Here is an 18,861-nt window from a genome sequence, read left to right as displayed (position 1 = left end):
GAATAAAAAATGTACGTCTAGCTGGATCAAATTCATCTTGTACGGTCTACACGTTGTACATCACGAACGTTAGACGACCTATATAGAAAAAATACATAGAGATAAAATAGATAAGACTACGCAATCAGCAAGCTAGCAGTGTCGTTTAATTACATTTAGCGCGCAAGAACGAGGTAGTCACGTCACCCTGCATTGACTATCACCCGAATCACCCCGCGCTGCGTACTATTGTGAACCATTTGTATAGAGGGCGTTCACTTATTCAGCCCTGTCCCGACTTGCATAGTTGATGTTTCAACGCTAGCGTTTCCTTTTAACGCGATGACAAATAAGCCGTACGGTTTGAATTATAACCGTGTAACATGATGTGCACAGTTTTTACTTCAGAACGTGCTATTTTGAAAATAGATAGACAACTTATAAGTGCCAAGACAATCCAGTGATCAACGGCATGAGCAGCGATCTGTGCAACTAGGAACCGATGGCACGTGTCATCCGAGTCGGCGAGACTGACCAATGGATCCCCGCCGTCAGTCGCCGATAAGCATGGGTTACTGAAGGTCGATTCTATAACCCGGGACCTGCACGGGTGTAGTATGACGAAGACTATATACTAATATGCAAAAAAACTGAGAAAAACCAAACCAATTCATTCGTATCATTTATTGATTCGAGTCAATTGGTTCCATACAAAGCCGTGATAAACGAATGGACAATAGTATTCACTCTGGAACATTATTTAGTCACTCATATACACATGCTACTGCTGCTCGAAGGCCCTATTGTTTAAACAGCCAGTCCATGTTTTGAAACACATTTCGCACTGTTGAATGTTTTAAGGTTGAATGGTTGTCTATAGTCTATGCTTAATCCATTGCTTGTAACGATTTCCGTCCAGGAGGTCCCAGTTTCACAATTCCTCTCACGTAGAGGGAAATTCGGCGTTTCTTATCGTTCAAACGCCTCAGTTTACGAGGTGTTTTCAAAATATGAATCAAACTAGACGCGTGGCGTTGACTCGGCATTCTCTTCAGACTGTTAGACTGATACAGTAGTGATGGGTATTTATGCCTAATCGTTCTGCTCACGATCGTCATCATCCTCCTCGTCATCACCGTCGTTATCCTCTGCAACGCTATCAGATTCAGTCTCACTTTCTATTTCCGGCATATCCATCAAAGGCAGGATCTCTTTCATCTTGGGTTTTAGGAGGAGTTTGATTTTATTTTTGAGAACGGATTGTTCCGTGGAAGGATTCATGTCTCCCAGGTTGTATAGCATGTTTTGAAACAGAGGTGCCTCTTTAGAGTACGTGGTATATTCCATCGCATAGTTGAGAGTACTACGTACTAGATCCTCCCACCTCAGTTTCAATCTTCTCTCAATCCATTCTTGCGTTCGTCCCTGTCGCTTGTACTGTTTTTTCTGCAGTTTCATCTTGTCATGAAACGTATCGTACACCTGCTTCCAGATGCGTTGTAAGCCTACATTTTGCCACTCCTCGGCTTCCATAATAGTGAATGTTGACTTCCCACGTAGAGGTTTGACGGCAAGACCACTGCCTTTCTGGGAAGAGGCTAGGTCGTCAAAGTCACTGTCATCGTCATCACTCTCGACTCTGGCACGCTTTCTCTTAGGTTGAAGGCTATTAGCCGGACACCAGTGTTTGATATGTCGCTGTAGATCGTGCATGTTATCTATCAGCACCCCGCAATCTGCGCAAGCCGTGGCCATAGTCAAAGATGTCTCACTACTCGTGTCTGAATCGGTTTCATTTGGAGTGAGCTGATGTTGGGGCAATCTCTCTTCTTTTGTCAGAGGACTATCCAGAGATTCTGTTGTAGTCAACTTCTCCCTACGCAGATCAGGTTCAGACTGTGCTGTTGTTCTCCTGTTTTCCTCATTTATGAGGTTAACATGCAGTCGATCCTTATCTTTGGTGGTAGGTTTTAGATCGATGGTGAGTTGTCCATAGGGTGTTTCAGCAACCTTTTCATACATAGCCATAAAGTGATCCATATGTTCGGGGAAAATTCTACGAGCGAAGAGTTTGATTTGCTGTTTATCTATGGGGGAATGAAACAAGGTGACATAATGCGCGTTCAAAGCAATGTCTCTCGATTCCTTACCTCTCGGAAACAGATTTTGTATCAAGAAAAAGATCAATACATTCTTGTGATGTGAGGTTTGAGTAAACAGCCGCGAAATACGCTTGTCGTGCTTTGCTTCGGCCAGGAAATCATCCAGGACCAACACGTTCTGTTGACGAGCATCAAAGTAATCCTCGTCCAAGATATCGTAGGGAATTCCTTTAACAAAGGTCAGCTGAGGCAGCTGCTCACCGAGGTCCTGATATAATGGCTGCCATTGAGTATAACACCAAACGATGCGGGTAGGTTGGGGTTGGATCAGGCCATGCCGGAGTACATGAGAGGTGAACACAGACTTTCCACAACCACTGGGTCCCACAACGAGCGCATTTGAGGGAATCAGGAACTTGAATTGTTCTCGAAGATCAGATATACATGGTAAATGAGGCAGCCACGAGTGGACTTGCGATGGCGGCGGCGGCGGCGGCGGATGTGCTTGTAACGGCGGGTTGGCTTGACGCAGCGGCGGCGGTGGGTGGACTTGCGGCGGCGGCGGCGTTAGCGAGTGGGCTTGTAATGGCGGGTGGATTTGCGGCGGCGGTAGCGGATGGTCTTGCGGTGGCGGCGTTAGCGGGTGGGCTTGTACTGGCGAGTGGACTTGCGGCGGCGGGTGGGCTTGTAACGGCGGCGGTATGCTATGTTTATTTCTCCTGTGTCGTAACATGACATCTCTCCTTGAAAACATTTTTTCACAGTCCGGACAGGTGGCAACCCCCATGGTGATCCAAATACGGTGTGCGATTAGAGGGTATGAAGCTTTCTTTTATACCCTTGACTCTGTTGACGCTTCAAGGCAGCAAGTGCCCGTTCCACCACAGCCTTCACCTCCGACACATGTTGTATTTTCACGGGTTGGGGTGTTGTCTTCGATCCCTGTTTGGTTGTCATCGTTTTCATTTTAGGTGTTACCTGTCTCTTCTTTGTCTTCAGCGTCGACTTCTTGGCTGGTTGTGGTTTCTTTCTCTGTTGTGATTTTCTCAACGTAGTCTTCCTAAATATATCTCTAGGGTCAAGTCTAATCTCTGATGCTTTCTTCATGTTGTTCACGTCCAATCCGTTTGCTGGCGAGAGTAAAACTGTTTATCGGGCTACACTACTGTAGAGTTTATACTGTCTTACACGTGCAGGGAATCTTGGAAGACACTATTTTCTTCACAGCACACTTGTGAGTATGTTAAAAAAGTGATCATATTAGTATATAGTCTTCGTCATACTACACCCGTGAAGGTCCCGGGTTATAGAATCGACCTTCAGTAACCCATGCTTATCGGCGACTGACGGGGATCGGTTGGTCAGTCTCGCCGACTCGGATGACACGTGCCATCGGTTCCTAGTTGCACAGATCGCTGCTCATGCCGTTGATCACTGGATTGTCTTGGCACTTATAAGTTGTCTATCTATTTTCAAAATAGCACGTTCTGAAGTAAAAACTGTGCACATCATGTTACACGGTTATAACTCAAACCGTACGGCTTATTTGTCATCGCGTTAAATGGAAACGCTAGCGTTGAAACATCAACTATGCAAGTCGGGACAGGGTTGAATAAGTGAACGCCCTCTATACAAATGGTTCACAATAGTACGCAGCGCGGGTGATTCGAAATACGGCTGCCTTCAGCGTTATAGTCAATGCAGGGTGACGTGACTACCTCGTTCTTGTGCGCTAAATGTAATTAAACGACACTGCTAGCTTGCTGATTGTGAAGTCTTATCTATTTTGTCTATATATTTTTTTTCCATACAGGTTGTCTAACGTTCGTGGTGTACAACGTGTAGACCGTACAAGATGAATTTGTTCCAGCTAGACGTACATTTATTATTCCTACATTACCCGGCGTATATCGTGTTGACATAACCCATCTCTATTGTGGTATGATGTACTTTCAACACTCACCCTGTATTCATCAAACCAGGTCGCACGCTCTAGCGAGCGCGGGTTATTTGAATATATAACGTGAGTTGTACACTAATTGTAATTTCTACTAACGCCTGAAATAAACGAAACCATTATGACCAATAAACAATTTGAATCGACGTGGTCACGTGAGTTGTCAAGCGCGCTCAATTCAAACTGGGCTGCTTGTCTATTCAGGGCAGCACGCCATACGCATAGCTCTATTGAATACCCTTTACTTTTGTTTACTTACGAATTCTTTTCTGTCTTATAAACACGCACCTTTCATTCCCCGCCCTTTCCCGACGCGCTGTTGATCCATGAGTCATCCTATCCGATCACGTGACTTGGATCAGCCAATCACCTTCGCATCCGCCTGGATCAACCGGATCAACCAAAACCAGCTCCTGCCTAGTGACACTATACTACTCTCGCCACGAAGCGGGGCGGGGGAAAAAGGAACTAAGTTCTTCCGTCCGTCCGTCCGTCCGTCCGTCCGTCCGTCCGTCCGTCCGCTTCTCAAATGGACACATTTTCTAAACAATTATTTAAGTTTGAGAAATGAAATTTTACACACTGATGTTACCGGTCATGATCTCAAATGAGCTCGAAAATTGGTGTCGTAAATAATTATAATTTACAGAGATTTTGATTTTTAACTGAGAGCATACTGCGTGAAATGGGAACAAGTGTTCGCAGAAACTACTGACGTTACACGAATTGAAAGTTTACATGCTTATCTGAAAGATTGACTTCGAAGAACGGTGCCGTCAATTATATTTTAACAGAGTTACGGCCCTTGATCCATGTTATTTTCCATTGTGCATATTTGGGACACGTTTTCTCAGAAACAACTGAAGTTAGCTGAAGGTAGCCTCCAGAAGTCAAGTCCATCGACGTTGTGCATCTGAACATTTACACGATGTTGTATGATGCTATGTTTTAGCTGACGACGGAATTTGGATTACCGACTTGGCATATTTGCGACTTCACATTCGTGAATACAGAAACAACAAACAAAGCAATAAATTGTTTCATGGACCTCCGAAAATCTGTTCCGATTGCTGCTGTTGGTGGGTGACAGTGGGTTGGATGCCTCCTTCTGTGAACCGACTACAGATACAAGATGTTGTTTCCACAGCACTGAACGACATTTTCCGGAAATATAGATATGAATGGAAACTAAGTCTTGTTCTCGCTGCAGAGATGCAAGGGAGGTGATTAACGCTTGCTTTATAGCGCCTTTTTTTTAATATAGATATTGAGTTTGGAGCTGAGCCCTTGATTGAGCCCTTGTAATAGTGCACAGCCCTGTCTATGTTTCGATGTGGGCCCCACTATAGTAGAAACAAAGGGATCGTTCTTGGCTATTTAGCATTAACGTCAATACATTTTGGACAGATATGTCTGTGGGTACTTTGATGTTAGTTTTTGACAGAAATTCATCCAGCCGAAATTGGAAATTGCACCATGAGTAGAGTGTAATACAACCATAATACAAACATACCTGGATCAGAATACATCTTGGGTGTACTATTCCAGTGTTGAATGAGTGAAATTGTCACCCCGAGATGGTATGGAGCGTTATTTGTGATCGAATTAAATATTTTATATTGTATATTATGTCCATGTTTGTACAAATGAATTGGCGTAATGTGTGTTTCTTAAAAAAATATATTTAGTCTCATAGTCTCATCTGGTTCTAGAGCTGTGGCTGAAAATTATTTTTTTTTATCTTGTTTCCATACACACTAAATTCTTACTGGTTTAACTGATTGTTTCAATTTGGAAGTCGACATGTAACAATATCAGGGAGACGAACTAAACGGGATATGAAACGGGATATTTGAAAACATGTAACACAAACGGAACCCCCGCAGAAAAGCATGATCTGTTGACAAAACATGTCTTTCATGCATCAATCATGCAATTGATGATGTAAACCAGGGTATAGAAAAACGCGTGTTATAGGGAGTCGGTATGCATTGTTTCTGCTTGTCTTGACAACTGCAACACGGAAAAATTTCAATTTCAATCACTATTTGAAGTTTGGAGATGCCACACCTACCTGAAAATGACCGCTTGAGATACCATCTATATTTCTATTATCAGTGCAATAACCTGTTCCGATTTGTACATTCAGTGATGTTGTAAAGCGCTTTCCACTAATCTATTTACACAGATTATATTATCATCTATAATAATCATAATAATCATCGAATAATATGCTTCAGTTACCAGTATGTCCAAGGTTGCAGCCAGCCGAGCCACATACACGAGCATGAGGACGCATGGAAGGAGCGACATGGGTACGTTGGAATACGTGTGTTTAGTACAGTCGAACCGTAAAGACGTTACTCCCATTGAGCACTTATAAATGATTAAGAACAGGAACAAACCATGATAATGACCCCATAGGTCCACTTCATGTCCGATTTAGGAAATGATCGGTTTACAAACATCGTTATGGTAGTTATCAGATGTATTCGGCACAAAACACCGTGTGATAATGACCCCGTTGCCCCACTGGATGCACGATCCGAGAAATGAGTGAGTGAGTTCGGTTTTACGCCGCTTTTAGCAATATTCCAGCAATATCACGGCGGGGGACACCAGAAATGGGCTTCACACATTGTACCCATGTCGAGAATCGAACCCGGATCTTCGGCGTGACGAGCTAACGCTTTAACCACTAGGCTACCCGACCGCCCCTCCGAGAAATGATACATTTATAGATATCGTTATGAAAGTTGTCCGATATGTGCATATATCAATATTTGAACAAAAGCAATTGGCCCGAAGAGGCAGTACATACACACACAGCAGTCCTTACCAAAAAAAAGTAGCGTTACTTTCTGTGTTCGGGAATTATTGCCCAGTTGACCAAGTCACCACACATTTAGCATCAAAGGGTTTATGTCAAGCAATTCCCGTCCCAATCAGAGTAATATTGAATGATAATCACTAATTACTACAGATAGATATCACCTTTTTCCAGTAACAACATCCTATAGTTGCAACACATGCCCCCTATAACGAGAGGCCAATGTAACATTCAGCATTTATCTTGCAGAAAACATACTGAGAGCAAATACTATCACCATCCCGAGAAGCAGTAACGCCGAAAGTCTAGAAGATGAATTCGTCCAAAATGTGATGCGATACAGAGCGAAGGGATCAAAGTTGAAAAAGGATTTCCCCCACCTCGTCATCTATCAAGTTTCATCTCGCATTAAAGATGAAGAGGAACTCATTGTGAACACTTTAAGGGGTAGGTGATTCTACTGAAATATATCGAGTGTATGCACACGTGCACTGATAACGGCATATGTCATACGTAGTCAAGAGGAATGAAACAGTATTGAGTGAGGGATTAACCTTTTCGGAAATAAGTTGACATATTTAATTGAACAGCCTAAATCTTTGACATTTTTTATGAAAGTAACTTCTTTTATTCTTTCTCACGACATTTCAGAGCTTCTTATCGGGAGAATGCTGCCTTCACCTGATGATGGAGCAAGACGTAGATATGAAACGTCGTGACAAAGATTTAAAGAAGATACCCTCCTTAAAAAGTCTTATGTCTTCAGGTTCTTCCAACTTCAAAATGCCTATCAAGCACTTCAGCCTAAATATAAAATGACTAGGATGGGTTGTTACTGTTAAAATATGAATGTGTTATTTCATACATGTTGACTGCTATTGGAGAAAACACCAACCTGTCTACAAGGTTAATTATACATATATGATCTATCATATTTCTCCCTTAGGTTTGCCTTCAGCAATTCTTATCATTGCGTCAGTCGGAAAAGATTCTGAAGTAAGCATCGACCTTCCAAGCAACGTGAAATCTACCGTCAAACAAACTTTGCGTCTGTTTATAAAAAATGGACACATTGTCTTCAATGACAGCGAAAACAAATGCATGTTTCACCGTGTGTTGTTGCATTGCTGTCAAACGGAGCCTATATGGCGGAGATATTTGAAGAAAATCGCTTTTGTTGGCGACATGTGTTTAATAATTGTAACGGTGCCATTCTTAATTGTATGGTTTGGTTTTAAATTAATCCGGAGAGTTATTGTAGAATTTACTGTGAACTAAACCGTATTCTTTAAGATAGAGAAGATATCGCTTTACATTCCCAAAATGTTTAACCATTTCCTACCTGAAAATATTTTTTTATTCCATTTTTCATCATATTTTACATTTCAATATCATACATAGAGTGTGCATGGATTTATTGTGACATTATTGCCATGTTTGTAGCATTGACAGATGAATTATCGTAGTTATACAGAGTTTCTAAATAATACATGTAGAGAAGACCAGAAGGCATGGAAACTTGCATAATTACAATTTGAATATGCAATACGTTTTGTAATTTCATAATATCGAAGTATTTCTTTTTGAATTAGTAAAAAGAGTGGTTTGACTTTTTTCTATTAAATGTGTACAGCATAGATTTTGTTACCATAATTCTTTCATTGAGTGAATTGTAATTCTTCTCTTTAAAACCAAACAGTATGTGTTCATTTTTAAAATTAACTCTGCCTTCTGTATAGTTTCCAAGCCAATCTGAAAGTTTCGTCAATATATCAGCAGCATAGTGACAATTACATAATACATGAGTAATTGTTTTCAGATAGTAAATGTTCATTACAGAATGAGCAAACTGGCGATTCAACATATCCAATTTTAAATAAATAACAGTTAGTACTCAAAATATTATGTATAACTTTAAACTGAAACCATCCTAATTCAGAACTGTGTGTACATGTTTTTGCCATAAGGTTACAGCTTGTCCACTCTGTATCTGTATACTGTTTTTCAAGCAAATCTTCCCATTTACTGTAGCACTTATGTTTTATACATTTAGGGTTTAATAGGGCTTCATAAAATACCTAGCTTCCCGTTTTATTGTTTATTTTTGATACATTATATGGCAGTATAGGTCCTTGGCAAACTTTAGCACAATGTATTATATTGTTATTCTGTAAATGCCTGACTATTGATAGTTTTACTCCTTGATGGGTCAAAAAGTCTGTCTTCAAACTGTATTTTTGTACAAATTCGTCAAAATCATATAATTTCCCTGTGTCATGAATGAAGTCATTTATATATGCTGTACCCTTTTGAGGCCATTGTGGAAAATAAACAGACTTACCATCAATTTTGATTTCATTATTATACCAGACAGATTTGCACATCATATCCTCGCCAGATTGTTTAACATTATCACAACAATTCAAGCATACTGACCACCATAACAAAACTTCCTTCCAAAAGTTATTGTTGATGTTTGGAATAATCTTTTCGTTAATACAGGCAGCATCAGCCAGGTAAATTACATTCGCGCTAGCAACATTTAAAAAAGAAAAGAAAGCTGTCCATGTGGAATTACCATGAACCAGTCCCTTAATCCAGCTTAATTTTTGTGCGTCGATTACCATTTCCACCACTGGGACACTGATGCCGCCATATTTAGGATGTAATGACATAATTTTCCTTTTAACTCTGTCAGGTTAAGATCTCCAGATGAAGTGAAAACATTTTGACTGAAACTTTTCTTTTACAATTTTGTGTGGGCTTGTTATACTGCAAAACAGGTGATTGAGTTTGGGTAACAACAATGATTTTAGTACAACATTTCTACCCATAGGTGGCAGGGTTCTCTTTTCCCACATTTTCATTTCCTTTTCTATCTTATCAAACTTGTTTGTATAGTTTAAATTGACCATATTTTCCAAATCAACATAAAAATCTATGCCTCTTGGCTTAAAGTGAATTTGTGACCAGTCAAAATTCCAATCCTCACATAATTAACTTATATCGTGATCTTTTCTTTGACCCTATCCATATCAACTTGGTTTTTTCAGCATTAACTTTTAATCCCGAAAACTGGGCAATTTTTAAAAAATGATCATTGTGGTATAGAAGCTCTTTTCAGATTCATCTAAACTTAATGTATTATCATCTGCATATTGTGCAAGCAGAGATTTAATATTACCCATCTGTATACCTTGTATTTTATTATTTCTTGTCATTACTGCTAAAATTTCGGCACCTGAAAATATATTCCAACTCATATCACCAACGTAGTAGTAACAAGTAACAACTCCTTATGCATTCAGGACACTATCAATTTACAAAATAGCAATTGTCGTACAAAATGTTATGCAAAATCATTTATTCCAGACAGAATTAAACTTTGGAATGCATTACCATGACGAATCTGCCCGTTTTCTGCGGATACCAAACCGAAAATACATTTCTTACTTCTTCACATGCACAAAGTATGATATTATCAGAAATAGCATGTACCATTTTACCCATAGGTGTAATTTGAAACTGTTTAAGCCGTAATTATTCCAACATATTTAAGTGGCCTTTTAAAAGCTGTAGTTACAATAAAAAAAAATTGAAATGGATTTTGACCTTTATTCTTAAAATTCGACGTTTGCTACAGATGCCGGCACATTTATTAAGCAATTAGTTAAAACTACTCGTCTCTTTACCTAAACGTTGCATTGTAAGAAGTTGAAATTTATAAGCCAACCCTATCTTCATGGTAATGCTTCCTTACACGTTAAAAACAAATTGAAATTCAAATATGAAAATTAGTACATGACTATATCATGAAAAAACAAAGCCATTCGAAATAGCTTCTTGACATTAATATTTAATTAAGAAGCTGCCTGGCAGTGACAAACAACCCTTATCAGATTTGGTTTTGAATAATATGTCTACTGGTGTTTCTACATATATTTTGCCGATTTGCACTCAACATATTTTAAATTGTTTTGTTGCTGGAGTGAGTGAGTGATTTTACGTCATTTTTCGCAACATTCACGCAATATCACAGCGGGGAACACCATAAATTGGCTTCATAGTTTGTGGGGAATCATTGGGGAATCCAATCCGGGTCTTGGGCTTGACGAGCGAACGCTTTAACCTGTAGGCTACCCCACAGCTCCTTTTCGTTGATGGAGCAGTGTTAATCGAAGTATATATACTAGTAGAATTTCTATATTCCGTAGATGATAGCAGACTTCCTTCTCTAATTGTGTGTGCTTGTGTGATCTTGATGCAAATTCCTTGATCTATCACATTGGATATAATATTTCAGTGTTGAACAGGCGAGGCCCGGAATTTTAGCTCCGTTTATGGGCAGTTTGTTTATTGTTCAGGATGTACACGGCAATACTATAAATCTTCTGGGACAGCAGAGCAGTCGCTCCCCGAGATGTATATGATGCAATACTGAGACAACAGTTGGCATGTACGTACACACTGTTTATATCAGTAGAAATGCAGGATTACTCATTAACAGCATAGCGTATGCATCAAATTACAGGCCATGAAGGTAGAAAGGGGGCACGGGTGGCCCAGTCGTCTAAGGCGCCGAGATTCGCTGTGCAGTGTTGCGTTCCTTGATCACGCCAGAAACCTATGATTGTGGGTTCGAATCCCGCTTCGCCCCGATTATGTTTCTAGGTTTGTCAGCACCATACCCATGCTCGCGGGTTTCACCGAAGTGGTAAACGTCTGAGACCTGCATCCCTTCGGGCTTTCCTCCCACATTAATCTGACACGCCGTGATATAACTGGAATACAGTTAAAAGCGGTGTTAAACCAAATTCATTCACTCACTCATGAAGGTAGAACAACGGATGCCAATGGGTTTTCATATAAGTTAGTGCTATATTCGTGTCCTCACGTGGAACGCCATCAATGCGTATGCCGTTTATGCGATAAAGCAAAGTAGTTGTCGACCCTTTAGAAAATGGGCAACACAATAATACAATCATATATAAACCAATATGATGTGGCCATGGAAAGTTGATCCAAGACTCAGATGAGTTTAAAGAGCAGCGTGATCACCTGACTGAAAGGGCTAAATTTGACGTTTCAAGGGACAACGTGACGACCCAAAAAGATTGAAAGGATTCCTCGTGTAATATAAAACATTGGAAACCATAAGGCTTCATTCCATTTGTTGCGTGTGGTTCCAAACCCTTGTTATTACCTTTATGGTGGTACGAGCAATTATATGACAAAACGTCAGCAGTAATCCATGAATATTGACACGTTTCTTGCCTGGTCTCAGGGCATCTGTTGAACCTCCGAACCTTCTCGAAGCTGTAACTGCCCCAGATAGGGTCACTCTCGATCTGGGTACCATCGAAATGTCGAAAACCCAGGGTACATTTCGATGGTACCCAGATCGAGAGTGACCCTATAGGCGTAACTTCCTAATCAACCATCCGAATCAATACTTCTTTGCATCATCAGATTGCTCATGTGAAACCCCTTATGCAACAATAGTTTGCAGTGCTGATCTCATCAGAAAGTTCTTTAAGATGTTCTGTAGAAAACCCCATAGGAACGTGTTGACCTCTTGTAGACACCGTTGTTGTTTGATGTCTCTCGTGAGATATCACCTCCATGTTGGGGAAAAGGGAGAAAATCATTAGATTTTGTGGATTGGGTAAAGCGCGCATGGAATATGATTCAAGCTTGCTTTACAAATGATTTTAGTATTAAGAGATGGACGTAATTTTAGCACAGAAGTTATCATTCATGCTCTAAATTACGCAGTGATACAGGGGAATAAGTCTTATCTCTAGACTACCCCACCGTCCTATTCTTGGGGTAGGAGAGAATGAATAATTTTTCATCTAAGGCTGCAAAGACAAATATATTTACAAAAAAATAAAACTCTTGAGCAAACATTTTTTAGAGAAAAATCTTGCAACAAAATATGTTTTGTGGCGGCCAATTTAATTTATTTCAAGATTTTAGTTCAAACGTTTGTAATGTTGCTGTCATTACTTATTGCTGTCGTATTATCCGACAGTTGAACCCAAACTGCAGAAATAGACGACAGCCGTGCTAGCCGTGGCTTTTCAATAGATGCTAACGTTAACAGAGAAAGCAAATTCATACTGCTCTTGTGTAAAAACATATTTCACAAATTTACATGTACAGACAAATTAAGTAGGAATTATTTTAAACGATTTCCCAGAACAAGCTTTTCTCCACCATGGATTTTGAAATAAGCGATTCTAAATGGTCAATCAGACTTCTGTTTATCTTCCCGCCTCGGAAGTGAAGTAACCAAATGAATTTTCATTCAAAGAAATAACTTTTAGTAATTTCTTTATTTTGCTCGATCAAAGGTTACTTTCAGTAATTACCTAACAAATATTATGACATTTTCTTCATCCCGACAAACGTTTATAAAGAGAGACATAAATGACAAGAATCTGGTGGATAAAGTTCTGACGAAAGCAATGTAACGCCTCTCTACTCTGCATAAGGATGAACAGAAATGTGTCCCTATTTTCAGACATGAGTTAAACATAGTGAAAGAAAGTGAATACGAATAATTCCCATGAACTAGCCAACCACACTGTACCAGTTCAACAATAATAACAGGCAATATAGCGGAGGTCCCCCGGTCGTTTCAGACCTAACGGCAGTGGAACCAATCTACTACCGGTGAGGTGAACTTATGTTTATGTGACCTTACATTAAAACACTAGATTCTGATTGGTTATGAAGCGGGAAATTATTTTACATGTACTCCGTTCATGTACCCTGCTGAGAAATCAATCGCAACACAACTTAGGTAACTTGCGTGTCTCGCATAAGTATCGTTGAGCTGAAATGAGCAGATGTTTATTCCCCACTAAGGCATTAGGTAAAAGGAAGTAACTCGTTTCGTCTGCGTCGTCTGCTTGCTGTTAAAATGACTGAATCAAAGCGTTTTACCTCGGTGAAGCTTCGTACATATATTCCGGGTCTGGATGAGTGAATGCCGTCAGATGAATTCATTGTCAACCGATCCCTCGGGGCATATGGTGTGATGTACCTAACGCCTCGGGGTACACAAAGGGTACATCACACCATATACAACATGACAGCAACAGCTCGGGGTATATAGGCTCACACTAAGGGTGCATCACACCATATCGTTTGACAATTTAATATATTAACATCGCGTTCAAGATTATTTCACTTATGTAGCATTGTACAGGACGGACTCCTGCAGGTGTTATAGTCCTAGAGCAACGACATAGCATTCTGCAGTTGAACATACCCGACTCAAACACATTATATTGACTCCGAACCAGTCAGTTCTGGTCTTTGCGCTCTTAATACCGAACACCAGGCAGGGTAACAACAAGTTACATTTTTTACCGATTTTTACAATGACACTACCAAGGGATCGAACTACTGACCTTCTGCTCTCCGGGCAGACGCTCTACCCATTACATCACTGAGCCGGTAGCTCCTTTAAGAAAGAGCAGACTTGGGCGATTTTTATTGCAACAATACTGAGCGGACATCATTTGTTTGTTTCTTGTTTAACGCAGCACTAAGTAATATTCCAGCTACATGACGGCGGTCTGTTAATAACTGAGTCTGGACTAGACAATCCAGTGATTGACATCATGAGCACAGATCTACGCAATTGTGATACGATGACATGTATCAACCAAGTCAGCGAGCCTGATCACCCTATCCCGTTAGTCGCCTCATACGACAAGCTTAGTCGCCTTTTACAGCAAGCATGGGTTGCTGAAGACCTATTCTACCTCGGATCTTCATGGGTTTAGCGGATATCGGAAGATATTGAGGTTGGTGTATTTTTATGCTTTATTGAGTCTGATATATTGTTTACGCGTGACATATATTAGTAATGACCTGTGTTCCTTCAGTCAGTTTCCACAATTTGGCGTTCTTCAGTCCAGTGCCCAGCTGATAACTGACTTCCACTCTGAGGTACCCTCCCTCTTAGCATTGAAATGGACAAAACGGAGTTTAGAGCAGTCATCATGCTGTTTATGGTAAGCTGCCCCATCAAATGCCACAATTAAACATTGGGTGAAGAAATTTCAGCGTGTGAAAGAATGTGTAAGATGACACCAGCCCTGGTCCATCACCACAACAGACAACATTGATGCTGTCCATAATGTACTGAATAATAGTTAACATAGAAACTATCTTCCTTGATCATCTTCATATGTCAAAAGTTCGTGCCGGAGGGGTTTACGGAATGCATTGGGATGAAATGAAGCCTACGGCCTCCAACTCTGATAGCCTGTTAACAAGATATAATCGCAATAACTTCATGTTAGGTTAGTGACAGGTGATAAGGCCTGGATCCATCACTGTGTTCCTGAGAGCAAACAATAATCCACGAAGTGGAAACCATGACGTTTTAAAGAAGTAGATGTTATAATCAATAAGTATAGTGTTACCACACTTTATCTATTAGAATGGAAATAATGTGCCAAAAGATACTTCACTATTTTCCCTTCAAATGGTCCTCTCGTGAGCGCGCAGAACTTTATAATATAAACACATCGCGTACAAAGTCAAGGACGAAAGAAAGGGACTTTATTCTAAATGACAATGACGAGACCTTTGATCGAACAGCATATGCGTTCAGCATTTAACATGAGTGTTCAAGTCTGATGTTAAGTGATGTATACTGTATATGTTTGTGTTTATGTCAAAAGTCAAGTTTATATTAGTGTAAACACCAACATTATACGTGGAAACACTCAAAACAAAAATTGTTCAGGAAGCAGCGCACACACAAGCAAGATTTTATGACAATCTAAGCTTGTTAAGTTTGTTTTGTTATTTATGTATCCAATATATTTCACGAATTAACCAAGTACTTAAATACAATATCAAGCTATAAGTATTTAGATGATGAAATTATTTTTTATCTATCTAGATCCATAATTCTTTTCAAAATTTAAGAGTGACCCTAATTTTCGTTCGCAAAGAGAGATAATTTCGGAATTGTCAAGTTATGTTGTCTCATGGAACGAGCCACAAGTTAACGTAAACACACATATATTATGTAGTCATTTTCTATCCTTTCAAATTAAGTAGAGCTAATAAACTGATTTGTCTGATTTCATTTAAATCTGACTAAGGAGCGAAATACTTTATAATGTGTCAAATCTATTCCAGACCGTAGTTCAATGATGTTTGGCTTGTCTGAGAGCATTGCTTAGGATCATTAAATTTACTAGTATTTGTCCGTTGACCCTAAACGTGACAACGATTTTATTGTTTGAATGGTCTCAAGTATATCTATATATTTTTTAAACATAAAACGGGAAGATGTAGACTTAAATATTAAAAACACCAAAATATTTTAAAACCGGTTTATTGAATGCAAAGATTATTGTGTTGAAAAAAGTATATTTTATATTGATCAGTAAATTCCATTCAATAAACTTTATTTTCTGCGAACATATATTCCCCCCTCTTACGCCATTTGTGTTCAATTTGAAAATAGCCAACAACACTTGCATTGTCAGAGATTACAGAGAAACACAAGACATACACGGACAGGTTGTCTTTCTGTATGTTGAACAGCACTGGAAACTTCCAAACCTATATTGTATCCGATATTGAGGTTAACAATGTTGTTAAACATGCATATGAACTTGCTTCTTCAGATATGATCAAAGAAGTTGGAAGTTATTTGCATAAGGTTATTACAGACAGCTGCACAAAATCAAACAAATTGAAATAGTTCCCATCTGCTCGGGATCTTGGAAACATCAGTAATGTTCTGTCATCTTAACTGGAGAAATTTCTAAATTATAACAGATAACGCAGCAACCCACACATGTAAATCATGTCGACTTCGGGCAGCAACGGGGAGTGGAAACTTCCAAAGCATGTGTTGATATGCATGACACTCTCCAAACCTGTTCAGAAGTGAGGGATTGATCACATTGCTCAACCGAATGCGCCATTGTGAGAACTACTCATTTTCACTGCAGCTAGCCACAGCGCAGGCACAGGCTATTGAGGAAACATTAACTGTATTGTCAACACATATTCGGCCACCAGATGTACCATCAGTGTTTCATTCTGAATTTGATAATTTGACAACAACCTTAGTGGAATGGGTTCAGTTCATACCACACGGTATAGAAGGCAAACCAGAGGATCATGGTGATCATGGTAGACATCCCTTAACACTATCAAACAACGTTCGTTGATCCTCAATCTAGCTGAATATCTGCTATGTCACCCAGCGAGATTGTCCACATATATTGATAAAAAAGCACACATATCTTGATGGTGAATAAAACTACCACGGAGCAGATATGCGACACATATTGTGGGCTCTGATACGGATGAAGAGTTGTTTGTCCCACCAGGAAGTGCCTGGGTGGACAGGTTTCACATTTGTGACTGGTGACGCTCCTGAGATTTATAACAATCGATTTCTATCTAGTTATTGGCAGTTCAATCACCAATTATAAGTGTGTCTAAGCTATGCTGAAAACGCCAATACCGAACCCAGACAGTGCTACATCATCACCACATCCCCTCGACTGGAACAACCAAACAAAGTACGAGAAGCACATTATCCTGATTGGAACATTCCATCTAGTTTATGCATATATGAACGACTTATAATGACTCAGTATGTAGGGCGACTTATAATGACTCAGTATGTAGAAAGTCCGCGTGCAACTGTCTTCGTTATCTGAGCAATGATAGCAAGTGATAGATAATATGCTGCACACCCCATCTTTAGAGACCTAAGGATTACATGAAAGGACTTCAGTAATATCGCGATGACATTATAGCATGGTTTCAAGGAGAGACTGATCAACTGTGGCCATCATACATGGGTCATTTATGGCTTGTACTATCACTGATACACGCAGTGAAACAACGATTTACACGTGTTTGTGCATTGTCTTCCTCTCATGGCTGACGTGTTTGGTGGCCAAAATTATGCGAGGTACCTCACATACTTCTCCACATTCATAGCCAAAATCAAGACATCTCATCCAGGAGAAGAAGGTGCTATCAGCAAAGCCCGACCCTTCATTCCTGGCAACAGGTGTGAAGTCAACAAGACTTTGGAAGAGACTTCCATGCGACACGCCAAGTCTCGTGGTGGTGCTGGTGGAAGTGGTGCTGGTGTTTCAGGCATGTTGACCAACCATGATACTTATGAACTTTGGATTAGAACCTCTCTTACCATATCGTAGTGTGTCAACGTCACTCTCAATATGCCTGATATGTTGTCAGGCAGCGTAGGGGAACCAAACACCATGATGTCCGGCCTGCTGAGGTACTAAAAAGTGAAAACAATTAAACCGGACAAAAGAAGCCATTGAACGTTTCCTTAACCCATTCAGTCAACAGTAAGGATAATCGGGACAAGCGGCATCCGAACATGTGAAAAAAGATGTTCTCTGAGCAGAACTGGCGGAGTAGATGTTGAAATCCGTTTGGAAAGTGGCAAATATTTTTTGACCCAGTGAAACCTTTGAATCTCAAAACTTTAGGAGACATGGACAAGAAGGTCAGGGTCACAACCACCGCAAACAAAGTGGTACAGTACAAATAAGGAGGGAACATCGCTTTTCAGTTGTTTATCACGTTCAAAAGTCAAGGAATACAACTGGGTCTGAAGGAACTGCTGAAATATCCTTTGACTCCTGTGTCTTACATTATCGGGACTGCAGACTGAAAAGTGAAGCCTTCCAACCACCTGACCAAGTATCTCGAGGATGTGGATGACCCTCCTGCCAATGAATTTCTTGAGATTCATGATGGTAATGCTTGTTTCTACTACTTGAAGGACATTCCCAGTAACTTCAGCAAGATTTGTCAGAAAGTGTTTCATATAATGTCGAAAACGAAGATGTTGTGTTCACCACAAACAACTATGTTGCCAACTCTGACCAAGCCATGAAGCGATAAAGGAGAGGATTTGGAGAGAAACTCGTCAAAGGAGAGAACACAAGGAAACC

The 18,861-nt window shown here is 40.0% G+C and overlaps 1 protein-coding gene and 2 pseudogenes across 1 annotated transcript; all 3 read left to right on the top strand.

Annotated features, from left to right (window-relative positions):
* Nucleotides 1-6,286: 6,286 nt before the first annotated feature.
* On the top strand, nt 6,287-8,153 carry LOC139463773 (uncharacterized). The gene is made up of 3 exons (XM_071245065.1): nt 6,287-6,353; nt 7,118-7,315; nt 7,815-8,153. The coding sequence occupies exons 1-3, from the start codon at nt 6,287-6,289 to the stop codon at nt 8,144-8,146; spliced, it is 597 nt and encodes a 198-aa protein (XP_071101166.1). The 3' UTR covers nt 8,147-8,153.
* Nucleotides 8,154-16,776: 8,623 nt separating this feature from the next.
* Nucleotides 16,777-17,509, top strand: LOC139464140 (uncharacterized; annotated as a pseudogene).
* Nucleotides 17,509-18,253, top strand: LOC139464139 (uncharacterized; annotated as a pseudogene).
* Nucleotides 18,254-18,861: the final 608 nt, after the last annotated feature.

Source organism: Haliotis cracherodii, unplaced genomic scaffold (genome assembly GCF_022045235.1).
Source record: "Haliotis cracherodii isolate W230 unplaced genomic scaffold, xgHalCrac1.p SCAF_16, whole genome shotgun sequence".
In the NCBI taxonomy this organism is placed as follows: Eukaryota; Metazoa; Mollusca; class Gastropoda; order Lepetellida; family Haliotidae; genus Haliotis; species Haliotis cracherodii.
This window is presented reverse-complemented; position numbering and strand designations above follow the sequence as displayed.